Genomic DNA, 13,410 nt, shown 5'->3' with positions numbered 1-13,410 from the left:
TCTGTATGCAGAAGTTTTAGGCAGAATCCAAACTATGGTCACAAAGGCCTATGGCTGAGACGACAGGAAACCTAACTGCATTGGCCACCCCCTGCCCTGCTCTGCTCCATCAACAGTAGTCTACTGGTATTAATTGAGATACTGACTTTTAAATTGTTTATTATGCCTTAACTGGTTTTATTGTGCTGTTTGTATGATGATGTAACCCGCCCTGAGCCTGCTTGCAGGGGAGGGTGGACTAGAAGCCTAATAAAATAAATAAAGCAAGCTGCCCTTATTTGTGGTCAACAGTTCTCCTTCTGGGGAGCTTTTAACACTTGGGATTCTGACAGCAGTGTATTTTACTGGCAGTTTCTATTCTCTTTTCATTTCAGACCTCAAGGCTCCAAGAGCAAGCCAGAAACATTTAGATTCACAGTGCATCACTCATAATAAAAAATGGCAATCACGCATTGAGTTTTCATCACTGGAGCAAAGGGGACATCCTTGCATTACACTGGGACCCTTCTATTACAGATATTCACATCAACCAGATATACAGATTTTCATCATAAGGCCTCAGCTGCTAACCCAACTGCTCACAATGACAGGAAATCAACAGAAGCCAATACTGGGCTGTTATCTTTTAGCTGTCTCTTGGATTTCATTTGGTATCCTAGGCTTGCAAAGAACACAGAGCCACTGAAGTACAGGAGGTTACCAGGGGTCACTTCACAGAAACTCACAAAACGGAATTAGCCAAGAGGTCAGTTTCCTCTACAACATTTCACACTCATCTTCTCCTATAGGGCAGTCAGTTGGAAGGAAGTGGGGTGGCTGGATGTTTACTGATTCTTTTTTTAAAAGAAAGGTAGGCACTAAGCCTACAGTTGCCAAACAAAAGCTGGCCTGGGAGAGAATCACCCGATCAACAATAAGCAATTTATGATGTGACAACATTTGATAATTTTCCTGGGACTGCATGGTGGGAAAAGGACAGGAAAATCATGCTTCCTTCCCTCTTTTACACCACAAACAACAAAGTGTCATTTCCTTTTCAGCATTGGAGGCAAGATGCTTCTTGAGTTGCAATCCTACCTTTAGGTTATAAACCCATGATGTTATTTTTCTAAAAAGACCTTAGCTATCATGTTTTTGTACAGTTTAGTTTCAAATGATTTCTGATTAGTTTTTAGCGGCAAGAATCTTCAGGCACTTAAGTTTTATTCTACCGTACTACTAATGGAACTGGAGTCCCTACAGTCCTAGCGCAACACACTAACCACTGAACTACCTCCACATTATAATGTATAACATAATCTCCAAAAAGAGTTGCACTGTTGTAGCTGAAACAGTTAGGACTCCATGGGATGCATGCTTTGGAACTGCCTGCTACAGGGGGCACAAATAAATTGGGCCTTAAAGGGGAAGTCTGCAATTGAGCCCCATACAGCTAAATAACCCAGCCAATTAAATCGTTATCATATTTTGTAATCTGTCTTCAGTGAGAAGAGTGGACTTAAAGGCATACATTAGGGAAGCTCTTCCATCCCCTTTTCTTGGAATCCCCCCTCCCTGTTCTCTTTCAAGCCTCTCTTTTGCATTAGCTCTTTTATCTGGAGGATGACAATGCATAATTGACCCCACGCACACACATACACTAAACTGCAGACAACAGAGCTGTCTGCAAAGCAGGCTCTTCTGAACAAATTGGGGTGGGGGGGTTCACCCTCAACCTGTTGCTATAGCAGCCGAGCAAAACTTGATTCCGTGGCAGAATGGCTGCATGTTCCGCAAACCCATCAATTCCGCAAACCCATTACTAGAGCCAGGCTCTAGTAATGAAGCAGCACCGAGCTGTTAGCACTTTCATGAACTGGAGGGGGAAAAGAACAGAGAAGCAAAGACACAGATATACAACACTAGGAAAAGATGATAAAATATCTGCTTGTGGGGTCCCCTGAAACACCACTAAAAATCCAGGAGGAACATGTCACGTTCAAAGGGTGCTCTTGTGGTCTTAGTGCCAGCCTGCTTCAGTGTAATTCTGACAAAAGGAAGCCAAGCTGTGGTTGCTGTCCTGCTTCAAGCTGTATTCCTCAACAACTGCCTGCCAGCCAACCAGATTCCCACAGGCGTCACCACTTTTTTCCCCCTCTCCTAGCTGGCTGCCACATAAATTTTTATTTTTCTTCCTGTCATGTGATGGAGGTAATAGAAGAGAGTCTGGGTTTTAACGCACAAAAATTTCGTTGTGCTGTGCCTGTGAAGCCTGTAGGACCTTTGCAGTTCTAGGCTTCCAGGCAATTTTAATATTTATTTTCAGCCCGAGTTCAAAAGCAGCTTCTCTAAACGCTGCAGCTGTCTTTGTCAAGGAGAAGCTGAAAAGGCAACCAGAAAGAGGGGGAGGGAGGGAGAAAGGGCTGAGCCCCTTGGCTGAATTAGTATTTTCTGTCGGCTCTACCCTTCGACCTCTTCATACTGTTCCTGAACACGGGGCTCCATCCTTTGACACCCCCCCCCCCCAAAACTGGCCCCACTATTTAACAGATTTGTGCCTTTCTGGGTGTTGGCAATCCTACCCACAACTCCTGAGAAGAAGTTGGTGTGAGGCTGTTGCACCTCCTCCTTTTTGCTTCTGGAGAATGCATGAAGTAGTAAGCCTGTCAGGTGCTGAAGCATCTCCTGCCTCGACAGCTGTTCGCACTGCAGATGGGACACACACACACACACCTCCAGTCGTTCCTGAGAATTCTGAACAAGGAGAGGAGGACATTAGTCTACTTAGCAAAAAGAGAATAAAATTCAGGTCTGAGACCTTGTCCGCACCTGTCACAACAATGAGTTAGCTGCGGGAGAACTGACTTTATCATTTCAGATTGCAACTGGAGAATCACATTTTTTCAATTCTCCAACATGGAAAAATCTCCCAGCAAGAACAAAACAACCACAGGATAGAATCTCTCCTTTGGTGTATTAGGGTGTGTTTTTTTAAAAAAAACATTTGCACAAAGCCTTTACATTCGATAGTATTCAAGAGTGGTATTTCTCTCCTACTCTGGTTCATTCTGCTCTATCACCTCAGGATTTGACCATCTCATTCTGCTGCAATGTGTACGTCAGGAAAAAAAAGACTCTTACGTGGATTTTGATTTTCCACATAGTCTCCACATTTTGATCCTGGTAAGGTTAAACAAAAACAACAAAATCTGAAACAAAATGAATTGGCAGCTATCTGCCATCACTAAATACACCTTAAATTTAAGACCTATATAGCACCTGATACTGTTTTATGTTTTTATATATTCTTGTATTTTTATATGTTATGTTTGCAGTTTATATCGACTACTGTTTTTTATGTAATTTTTTTAATGAAAATGTAAGCCACCCTGAGCCTGCTTCAGCGGGGAGGGGAGGGCAGAATATAAGCCGAATAAATAAATTTAAAAAACTGAATTAAGAGGGATTCTTGAGATAGAAGTGCACCCTTACAGCACACCCTTTTACCACATATAAGCCCCACCGTGGTTCAGTGGACTTGCAAATCAATGTACATGGGATTTTCGCCTTCGTTATGACTGTTTTTTGAAGGATTATGCCTGAGATGTTCTGTTTCTATTTTACTTCAGACTAAATCCAGTTTAAATGTTTGCAAAAGGGGCTACACAGCTGTAATATATGCATTATTTAAAAGGCATTCTGTACTGAAGCTTTTTGACTTCAGCTGACATTCTTGCAAGGGGGGCTACAGCTGTAATCTACACATTATTTAAAAGGCACTCTCTATGAAGCTTTTTGACTTCAGCTGACATTCTTGAGGCTAAACCAGGTAGCCGAAGGGATTTTACTTTCCCCATAATTAATGCTTAGAACACGTTCCAGTCTGGAATGTGTCATTTCTAAATGCTGTTACAGTATAATAGATCACAAATGTATTCTGCTTTGTATAATCCTTTTCATTCAGTTTGCAGATTCTGAAGTTTTGGAAGCCTGGACAAGCCTTTGTTGTAAAAGTTCCAACTTTTCAAGTCAAGACAGAAAAGTTGTTAGATCAGCATTCCTGAGAATATTTGAATCCTTGTGTGTCTGGCTACAACTGGACCCTTTAGGCAATGAAATGGCTGTAAAAGAGACATGGAAAGAGAGATGAAACAAACCTTTTTCTGCATCTGAAATCTCTTAACATTGTGTGGTGCTTGAGAAAGATGGGTTTCTTTCTGTTTTAAATCGTACTCCTTAGCAGGCTACCCCAATGAGGAAAAAATGCTAAGTTCTGAAAAGGTAGTCAACATAAGACCTGTTTTGCCTTCTAGAGATGTTCTGCTCTATGTGGATTTAAGGAATGCTTTGTGTATTTCCACATGGAAAAACAAAAGGGTGACAGTGTCACTTAATGAACTATATTGAATTATTCTGGAATGAAGAATAAGACCCATTGGGAAGAAAAATACAATGGTGTCCACCCACCCACCTCCACTCACCTCTTCCTCTCAACTACCCCCACATCCTTGGCACTCAACTACTCTCTCACCCATGACATTCACTCACTGCCATCCTTGCTTTCTTCACACCAACCCTTGGCCTTCACTTACCCCCCATGCTTGCTGTCTCCCCCCCCACCCCTTAGCATTCACTCACCCTTCCACCCTTGCTGTCTTCCTACTAACCCTTGGCCTTCACTCACCTCCCCCTCCCCCTCCTGCTGTCTTCTCACTCATTCCAACCCTTGACATCCACTCATCCTCCCACCCTTGCCATCTTTCCACCTAGCCCACAACTGAAACAGATGCTGGCCTCTCCCCACCCCCACATGTTTGTGTGTGTCCCCATTACTGTGGTGGCTCAAAGCCCTGAAAGAGGCTCAGAATGGCGATAAGGACAAATAATGGGGGGGGGGGGGCATGATGATGGTTACACAGACACTGAAGCTCAGCATTCCTTTTGTTTGCAGTGCATTGTTGCTGCCTTTTCCTGTCATATTCAGCCATGTGGCATTTAGTATCAGCGTGAGCTTGTGGGATGATCTGGGTTTTTTGGCCTGGCATGGTTTTGTAATGGTACACCATAGAGTATGTGCCTCAAGGCAGCCATTTTCTTTAGGGGAACTGACCTGACTTTACCTTTCCATCTCGTCCCCCCTCCCTGCAGCCTCTACCTAGGAAAAGTACAGTCTTTTTCTGCAGTGAGGACCAAAGCAGCTTACATAATTTGATCTGCATAACAACCCTGTGAGGTAGGTTAGGCTGAAAGTCTGTGATTGGTCCAAAATCACACAGTCAGCTTCCACAGCAAGTACCTGGATCTGGCAGACCCTGCTCTGAAGTGTTAACTGGCATGCCATGCTAGGTGTCATAGGGGGGCTGCTGCTGAACAGTAGCAAGCAGCTAGACCTAGCGTAGCCAACCTCCAGGTGGAGCCTGAAGATCTCCTGGGATCACAACTGAACTCCAGACAACAGATCTCTCTTTCCCTGGAGAAAATAACTGCTTTGGAGAGCGGACTCTATGGCATTATATTCAGCTGAGGTCTCTCCCTCCCCCAAACTCTGGCTTCCCGAGACTTCACCACAAAATCTCCAGCAATTTCCCATCAACCTGTAATTGGGAACCCTAGTGAGGATTGGCCCCAATGAGTTCTTCCTCAAAGGCCAAGTTAGGCTTGGAAAGGGCCTTCCCCCTGCCTTTTACTGATAGAACTAAGCTTGGTTGCCTAGCAACAGCCACTGTCTAGCAGCTTCCCTAGTGGTCCAATCCTCATCTGTCCTGGGACTGGTGGGTGGGGTTGCTCTTTGAGAAACACACAGCTCAGCAAAAGAGAGGGTAGATGACAAAGCAGCTTATATAATTTATCTATATATAGGATGACAAAAGGCATGTACACACTTTGTGGCTGTCTCACTGTGGCCCAGATTTCTTTCTATCATGGGGACCTCTTAAGAATTATCCTAGGAATCATGTCTCCATAAAGAACTCCATGCAGCTAGGGCAACAAATGGGTAGAGGCAGAGTGTTTAGTCCCTGCCCTAACTATATCGCCTGAAAAAAAAACCTGTCTTCCTCTTCCACAGACCATCTCCACAGACAGTTAATTTACTTAATCTGCAAAGGAGACAATGACAACAAAACAGTTCCCATGGGGCTAGCTGTTCTGAAACTCTCTGTAAGGTACTTGGGATGACTTTGGGAAGAATCACAGCATAAAAATGCCCTAATAAACTGAATCAGCTCCTTGAACTGGACCCAGAAGCATACAGGATCAGTGAAGCTGGTCCACAATGGAAGTAAAGTCCTGCCACTGGTGGGCTCTAACAGGTGACCCACCCAATTCTGCACCAACTGCAGCTTCTGAACAGTTTTCAAGGATAGTTCCACACAGAGCACAATATTCCCTAGTTTACTGTGGTATGAAACAGTATGGGAGCATTCCTGCAGGAAGACAGTGTGATTTCTGGATGTTGTTAATTAGGTCTTGTATCTAACCAAATGCCAGCCAGCTGAACTCTCAAAGCTACTTGCCCTGACAGGACCAAGTTGCCACTGCCACACCCTCAAGGAATCCTTTCCCCTAGAAAGAGCAACCAAAAAGTTCTTATTTGGTTAATTTTCATGATTCAGTGGGTACCTATCATGCTGTTTCATTCATTTGCACTTTTAGAGGTGGTGGAGGAGGAGGAGGTGGTGGAATAAGAAAGAAAAAAAAAGAAAGAATAAGAGGAGGAGATTGGATTTATATCCCACCCTTCACTGAAGAGTTTCAGAGTGGTTTACAATCTCCTTCCCTTCCTCTCCCCACAACAGAAACCCTGTGAGGTAGGTGGGGATGAGAGAGCTCTCAAAGAACTGCTCTTGAGAGAACAGCTTTACAAGAATTGTAGCTTGCCCAAGATCACCCAGCTACTGTATGTGGAAGAACAGGGAATCAAACCTGGTTCTCCCAGATTAGAGTCCATGTACAGAACCACTACACCAAACTGGCTCTCTTAAATCTCTTTAAAAACTCTTGATAAGCAATAAGATAACCAAAAAGGCCAGCAGAATCCAGATATTGGGATCTAAAATAAGGCTTGACATGAAAAAAAAAAATCCAGAGACAAGAGGGTTGGAGTAAGAGTATCATCTTCTTTGAAAACCACATGAACCAAGGCTTGCTTTCTCTTGAATGATAATGATGACAGAAAATGGAGTGGGGGGAGAGGCAGATAATATCCCAGAACACGGTCCACATCTCATGGCTGACATTCTGCCCAATCATTTATCTATGTGAAATAAAAACAGTATTCCCAGGTATTTTTATTAATCCCTCTAACTCTAAAACTTTAATCTAGAAATGGTCGGCCCTCTGTTCTTTATAGGAATGCTTCAGTGTTGTTTTAGGGGTGGAGAGCAGTGTAAAAGCTGGATTGTAGCAGCAGCATAATTAAGACTACTTATACATGTAAATCATGGAACTGTTACCCTATGTCACCCTATGACTGCAATCATAATATGACAATAGTTTATACATGTACCTACATACAATGTTAATATTTTTGTGCATCACCTCTTTAATAGAGACCTAGGCAGCGTGTACATACAAATAATCAAATATATGCGTATAAAGCAACATTAAGCTCTAAAATACAAGCTAACCAGGACTAATAAACCAATAAAATGAAACAGCAAAAAACCCCTAAAAACACATAGACAAAAACCAACCCTAATCCAAAGCAAAGTAATATTTTATAAATTAAAACAGCACCATAATTTAGAACTGGAAATAGACAGCCGCTACGGATTTTTAAGCACCAGATTTATAAGCCTCCTATAAATCCTAGCTAGCAGCCTTGTTGCTACATCCTGGACTAACTGACGTTTCCAAATTACTGTAATGCACAGAAAACACTACAGTATTCTGAAGATGATGACCAAAACAGGGTAGTCAGCCTCCAGGTGGAGCTGGCAATTTCCCAGAATTCTAGATATTGGGTTCCCCAGAGAAAAACATTTGCTTTGGAGGGTGAACACTGTGGCTTCATACTTCTCTGAGCTTTCTCCCCTTCCCAGACTCACCCTCCCCAGCCTCCAAACCCAAGTCTCCAGGGATTTCCCAGGCCTCAGATTCAGCAGGAGCTCACAGGAACACAGCTCCTGAACCTTTCTGAGGATTCCCTCTCTTCCTCCCCACCTACCTTGTCCATTGAATAGAAGGTGCAGCAGCATAAAAATCCCTGGATTAGGAGAGCAGGCAGCCACCAGGGGCTTTGCCACGCCCCCAGCAGCTCTCATCACCCCCTGGAAAAGCCCGCACCACCCTTTCTCCACTTCTTATGTAATTTTGGGTGGCTGGTGGTTTGCTGGGCTTTTGATGGGGGGCGGGGTGCCCCAAGAGAACCTCAGGCAAGCGAGGCCTGCTAGAGCTGGCTGAATCTCCAGCCAGCCCAAGCATGCCTCACTCGCTTGGGGGTGGGGGGTGGGGAGGTGTCTCCTTTCTTGCATCAGGTTTTTTTGGGGATGGGTGGGTGGCATATGCTAATGAGTTATGCTAATTAGCTCCACCGCCTATTTTTCTACAAAACAACCCCTGGGATTTCCCAACTTGTATCCGGCAATCTCATCACTGTAGCTAAATCCAATTTCTCAGATAAAAGTTGTAGCTATACACTATAACTTTTCTTAGTTTCTATGCTACTTTTCCAGAACATCATTCCCACCATATGCACATGTCTTATATACAAAGGCAGTAATTTAACTCTTCTACTCCCATTATCATTTCACATTGTGGAAGGAACTTGGGGGAGCAATTCTCCACAAAAAGCTTGCCTAGAAGCTATCTGTTGACATGGAAGCCCTGCCTCATAACTGGCCATGGATGGGTTATGCTTAAAGGTAAAAGGTAAAGGAAAGGTCCCCTGTGCAAGCACCAGTCGTTTCTGACTCTGGGGTGATGTTGATTTCACAACGTTTTCACGGCAGACTTTTTACGGGGTGGTTTGCCATTGCCTTCCCCAGTCATTTACACGTTACCCCCAGCAAGCTGGGTACTCATTTTACCGACCTTGGAAGGATTGGAGGCTGAGTCAACCATGAGCCGGCTACCTGAACCCAGCTCCGGCAGGGGTCAAACTCAGGTCATGAGCAGAGCTTGGACTGCAGTACTGCAACTTTACCACTCTGCGCCATGGGGTTCTTAAGGTGTTATGCTTACCTGATAACAAATGCAGTTTGCCCATGCTCTGAAGCAGGTTATAGTTTTACAAGTTTTTGGACAGAATGCCACTGTTGTTTTCTACAAGCTACTACACATAATAAGCACTTAAGGCAGATACAATACACCATATACATATCTTGATTTCTCTCTCTTGGGAGATAGGCATAATGCATACTTTCCAAGAATCCTAAAGCACCTTAGAGATTAAAAACAACTATTCACAAAACACTTATTGCAGCATTAGCTTTTGTAGGCAACAAACTGAATATATAACTGAATACATGCAAACAGAACAATTTATGAAAGCCCAATAAATGTATTAGTCTTTAAGGTGTGGCAGAACTTTTGTTTTTGCTACAATTGACTAAAGACCAAGTCCTATTCTGGTTTGAAATACTGAGATTTTTTTTTTTAAAAAAAACTGCTCCAAGCAATGAAAAGGAACCTCACAATTCATTTCAGTAAGGTTACATAATTTTTAAGTTAAGAATAATGATGGAGTTACAGATGGCATTATTAATCTGGCAACCGAGAAAACAGTCCAGAAGAGAGAAACGATAAGGAAACCAATGTGGAAAATAAGTTTAATGCCAGGCTTACACATACTTACTGCTGTTTCTGTATAAATTGCTCTGTTTAAAAAATGCAATCAAAACAGAATTTTCCAAAGAAGTAATGCCATTTTTATTTTTAAAAATTACAATATTAATTTCCTTAGGCTGTCTTGAAATACACTGCCAGAACTTCCATGTTTTTAATGGTAATCAGGTTGGTGTTCAAACCCTTGTTTAAAAATAACAAAACCCTACTTTTTAAAAACGAAGCCAGCAGCAAATTAACATCCTCTATCAATTCTCATGGACTTGCCTCCAATGGACCTGCTTAGCTCATGGAGGGCACAGCTTCCAAAGGTTTTCATTGAGGCAATGAGTTTTGAACAAACACAAAAAGTCAGATGTCACATCTTTTTACAATGCAGTCTCTGTATTAAACGGAATCCTTCGCTTGCCTACTTACAACTCCGGGTTTGAATATTACAGCAAAGCTTTTCGAGACAATTTTCAAAAGCAGTGATCCAAATCAGTTCCTTACACCTATAAAGTGAGCTTTCTGTCTGAATTACAGACATGAGAAAATGTCAAAAGAGATCTGAACACAATTTGGAAAACAGCACTAGATGTTTAATTCTCCTTTGGAGGGAACAAGGCATGCACACTCACTTGCAATCAGGTTCATTGATGTTTTGCATTTATTTATTTATATCCTACCTTCCCCTGAAAGTGGGTTCAGGGTGAGTCACAACATAAATATAATAAAACAATATTCTAAAACCACAGCTATACGAGTCCAGCTTGAAAAACAGACTGCCCAGTTTTTGCCTCCAGTCTTTCTCTTTTAAAAGGAGTGAACAAATCCTGCTCAACAGACATCCGAGCTCCATATTCCAGCCTCCCCTTCCTGCTAACACATATCCTAAGAGCATCAATGCTTCTCCATCAGGTGGTCCTGGGTAATCAAGCCACTGTCCCCTGAATTCATTCTGTATTCAAAAATCACTTGTCAAAAAGCTATACCAAAAAGTTTTGTTTGTCTTCCCAAGCAGCTCAAAGAGCAGCCTTGCCTCATCCTTGGAGGATCCTAGCTCAGTCTCTAGAAAAAAGCAGCCTTCCCTCCACACACCTCAGCGCTCTCGGATTACACTTAGGGCTTTGCAGCTTCAAGTGCCATCAGCAAGGCATTTCCCCACTCTGTTCCTTCCCCCAATGACTTCTGGTTTTCCCTCTCCTCCCACAGTACGCCTCAATCCTGCCAGTCTCCCTCTTCCGTTGAAATCAAAGCGAGCCAGTCAGCTTGGTGACACTCACCCCCGAGAGCAGGTACTTTGCGCCTGTCAGTTTAGCCAGTCCTTTCAGAATGACTGCTGAGCAAAGGCTCCCTTTTGAGTTGCCGAGTGTGTGTGCGAGGCTGCTTGTGGGAGTGGTGCGAGGAAGTATGTATTATGCATGCTTGAGCAGGACTCATGGCCATTTGCTTTGCTTGTCAGTAGGCCCTGCTTGTGTGGTGTGGGCAGAGCATAATAGAAGATGTAAATAAGGCAGGTGACTTTTTAAATCAAACAAGGAACACCCAAACAGATAAGAAGGAAACAAGGCAGCATAGGAATACCCTGGGGGTTTCAGAGTTAACTTTGTGTGTGTGTGTGTGTGTGTGTGTGGGTACTTCCTGAAGACAGTGGGTGGGAAGAGGCGGCAGTAGACTGGATAGCTTTTTATTTTTAAAAGACTACCTCAAAAGACTACCACATCTTTTAACAGGGAAAGGCTGTCTCTTAAAATCAGCCGTATCAGGACAGGATATGATTATCCTGTGAATAAACAAGAGCCTGCTGGCCCTTCAACAACTAACAACATTTATTCCAGCATAAGCTTTTGTGAGTCAGAGCTCACTTCAACAGATGCACAAGGACTATTTCCACACCGGGAAGTTAAGCCTGAGCAATGTACACCTCATGCAGCTGCTGAAGTCAGCTTTAATTCACAGAAGCTCATGCTGGAATAAAGATAAGTCTTTGAGATGCTACGGAACTCTTGTTTTCTTCTGCTGCAACACAGAAATACAGCTATCCATCCAGGAAAATACACTCTGCATAGGCTCAGAGGCTTTCTCAAGTTACACCCTTACCTTGCCATCAATAACTTTTAAAACCAAATTTTAAGAATTTGTCACTTTTTTTTAAGAAAGGTTTAAACCTCTTTTAAAATTTTTCCTCCTATGCCAGACAAACATGATGTTCCAACTTGCTTCCTGAGCACATGAACCAATTACAAATCCTGAGAATTCGATTAGCTGGCTCATGTTTTAGCAGCAGCAGGTGACCTTATGATAATGAGGCCAAGTGACAGACAGCAATTACCCTCTGCAAATATAACACAGGCCAGCCACTAATCATTTGGGGAGGAGGGGAATCTTAAAGCTGCTTTGTTTATAATGATGACATCATTGCCAGCTACCCCATTCCTCCAGGAGACAATTCCAATTAAAATTAAATTTACCCCTCCTTTTGTTTCTCACTAATGAATGAAGCTATTAGAGGAGACGTTGGCTAATTCAGTCCATCTGCAATGCAGTCTGGGACAACCACCTGTTGGTTCTCATCATTGACCCCAGAATGAACCCTTCTTGGCCTTGTGCTGCATTGTCCCCAATATAATAGCCACTAATGACACCCCATAGCCCCACCCCACAAGACTTCCAGACGCCTATTCTGAAAAACACTGCTAAGGCATACCCACAGTGCTGCTTTCTATTCTGTTTCCCGAATTAGAGGATTCCCCCCCTCAGAGTACAACTTTCTTTATCAAGAAGTGTAGTAGTTTTTTATGTCACAGAGGCAGTAATAATTTTACTGCTAGCCTTGAATTAGTCTGAGGCACATTTGGATCTGAGGGGAGAATATGTTGGTGAATGTCATTAGCATGTTAATTAACAGAGCTAACATTTAATGAATTAATTAATGGAAGCATTCCTGCTTTTCGCCTAAGACTCAAGGTGACTAACACAGATAACACCAAATTTATAAACTTATGAATTTATACTATTTTTTTTAAAAAAAACTGCACTATCACAGAGCTAAACCAACACACAGAGAGCAAGAGTTTGCTAGCAGAACCTGAGTACTGGCTGAGGTATGTTCTTGCAGATATTTAAACCTGGGCATAACCAAAGGCATTTCTGTAAGAGGACAAAGTTGGGAAGAGTTCATAAGCTTGTAAAAATAAGCTAAAAAGTGCTTAAGCCTGGACATAGCTAGAGACATTTCTACCAGGATAGGAAGTTGGCAAGAGTTTGGTAGCAGGAGCTAAGTACTGTCTGAGCTGACTATGATTCCACCACCTTACAGAAACTTAAGCCTGGGTGTGGCCAAAAATGCAGGCCCCTAAATATGACCTGAAGGGCAAGAGCTGTCAGGACGTCTAGGCCAGACTAAGACCTAGGAATGTTCTCCTCGTTTGAGGAAACCAGAATGAGCCAGGGACAGCCTTGGGGGGATATTGAAGGTTTCTGAAACAAACCTCTGAATTTGAGAGAATGTTCAGGTAGGATACTATGGAAGTCGGTGGTCTTTAAAGTATGCTGGTCCCAAGTTGTTTGGGGCTTGAAAAGTTAATACCAGCACCTTGAATTGGGCCTGGAAGCTAACTGAAAGCCAGTGTAGATGGAACAAGAATGGAGTAGTATGGCCCA

At 42.9% G+C, this 13,410-nt stretch overlaps 1 protein-coding gene across 3 annotated transcripts in view; it reads right to left on the bottom strand.

The window, feature by feature from the left end:
• The window catches only part of STON2 (stonin 2), a 99,659-nt gene that overhangs the window by 42,595 nt on the left and 43,654 nt on the right, over window positions 1–13,410 (bottom strand). The window contains exon 2 of one of the 3 annotated variants that reach the window (XM_060262021.1): window positions 2,562–2,733. The exons of the other annotated variants lie outside the window; for them this stretch is intronic. Within the exon in view, the coding sequence (XP_060118004.1) occupies window positions 2,562–2,661 (100 nt within the window). The 5' untranslated portion in view covers window positions 2,662–2,733. The remainder of the gene's footprint in view (window positions 1–2,561; window positions 2,734–13,410) is intronic. 3 annotated transcript variants of the gene reach the window in all.

This window comes from Heteronotia binoei, chromosome 21 (assembly GCF_032191835.1).
Source record: "Heteronotia binoei isolate CCM8104 ecotype False Entrance Well chromosome 21, APGP_CSIRO_Hbin_v1, whole genome shotgun sequence".
Lineage (NCBI taxonomy): Eukaryota > Metazoa > Chordata > Lepidosauria > Squamata > Gekkonidae > Heteronotia > Heteronotia binoei.
Note: the sequence above shows the minus strand (reverse complement) of the source record. Positions and strands in the feature narration are given on the sequence as shown.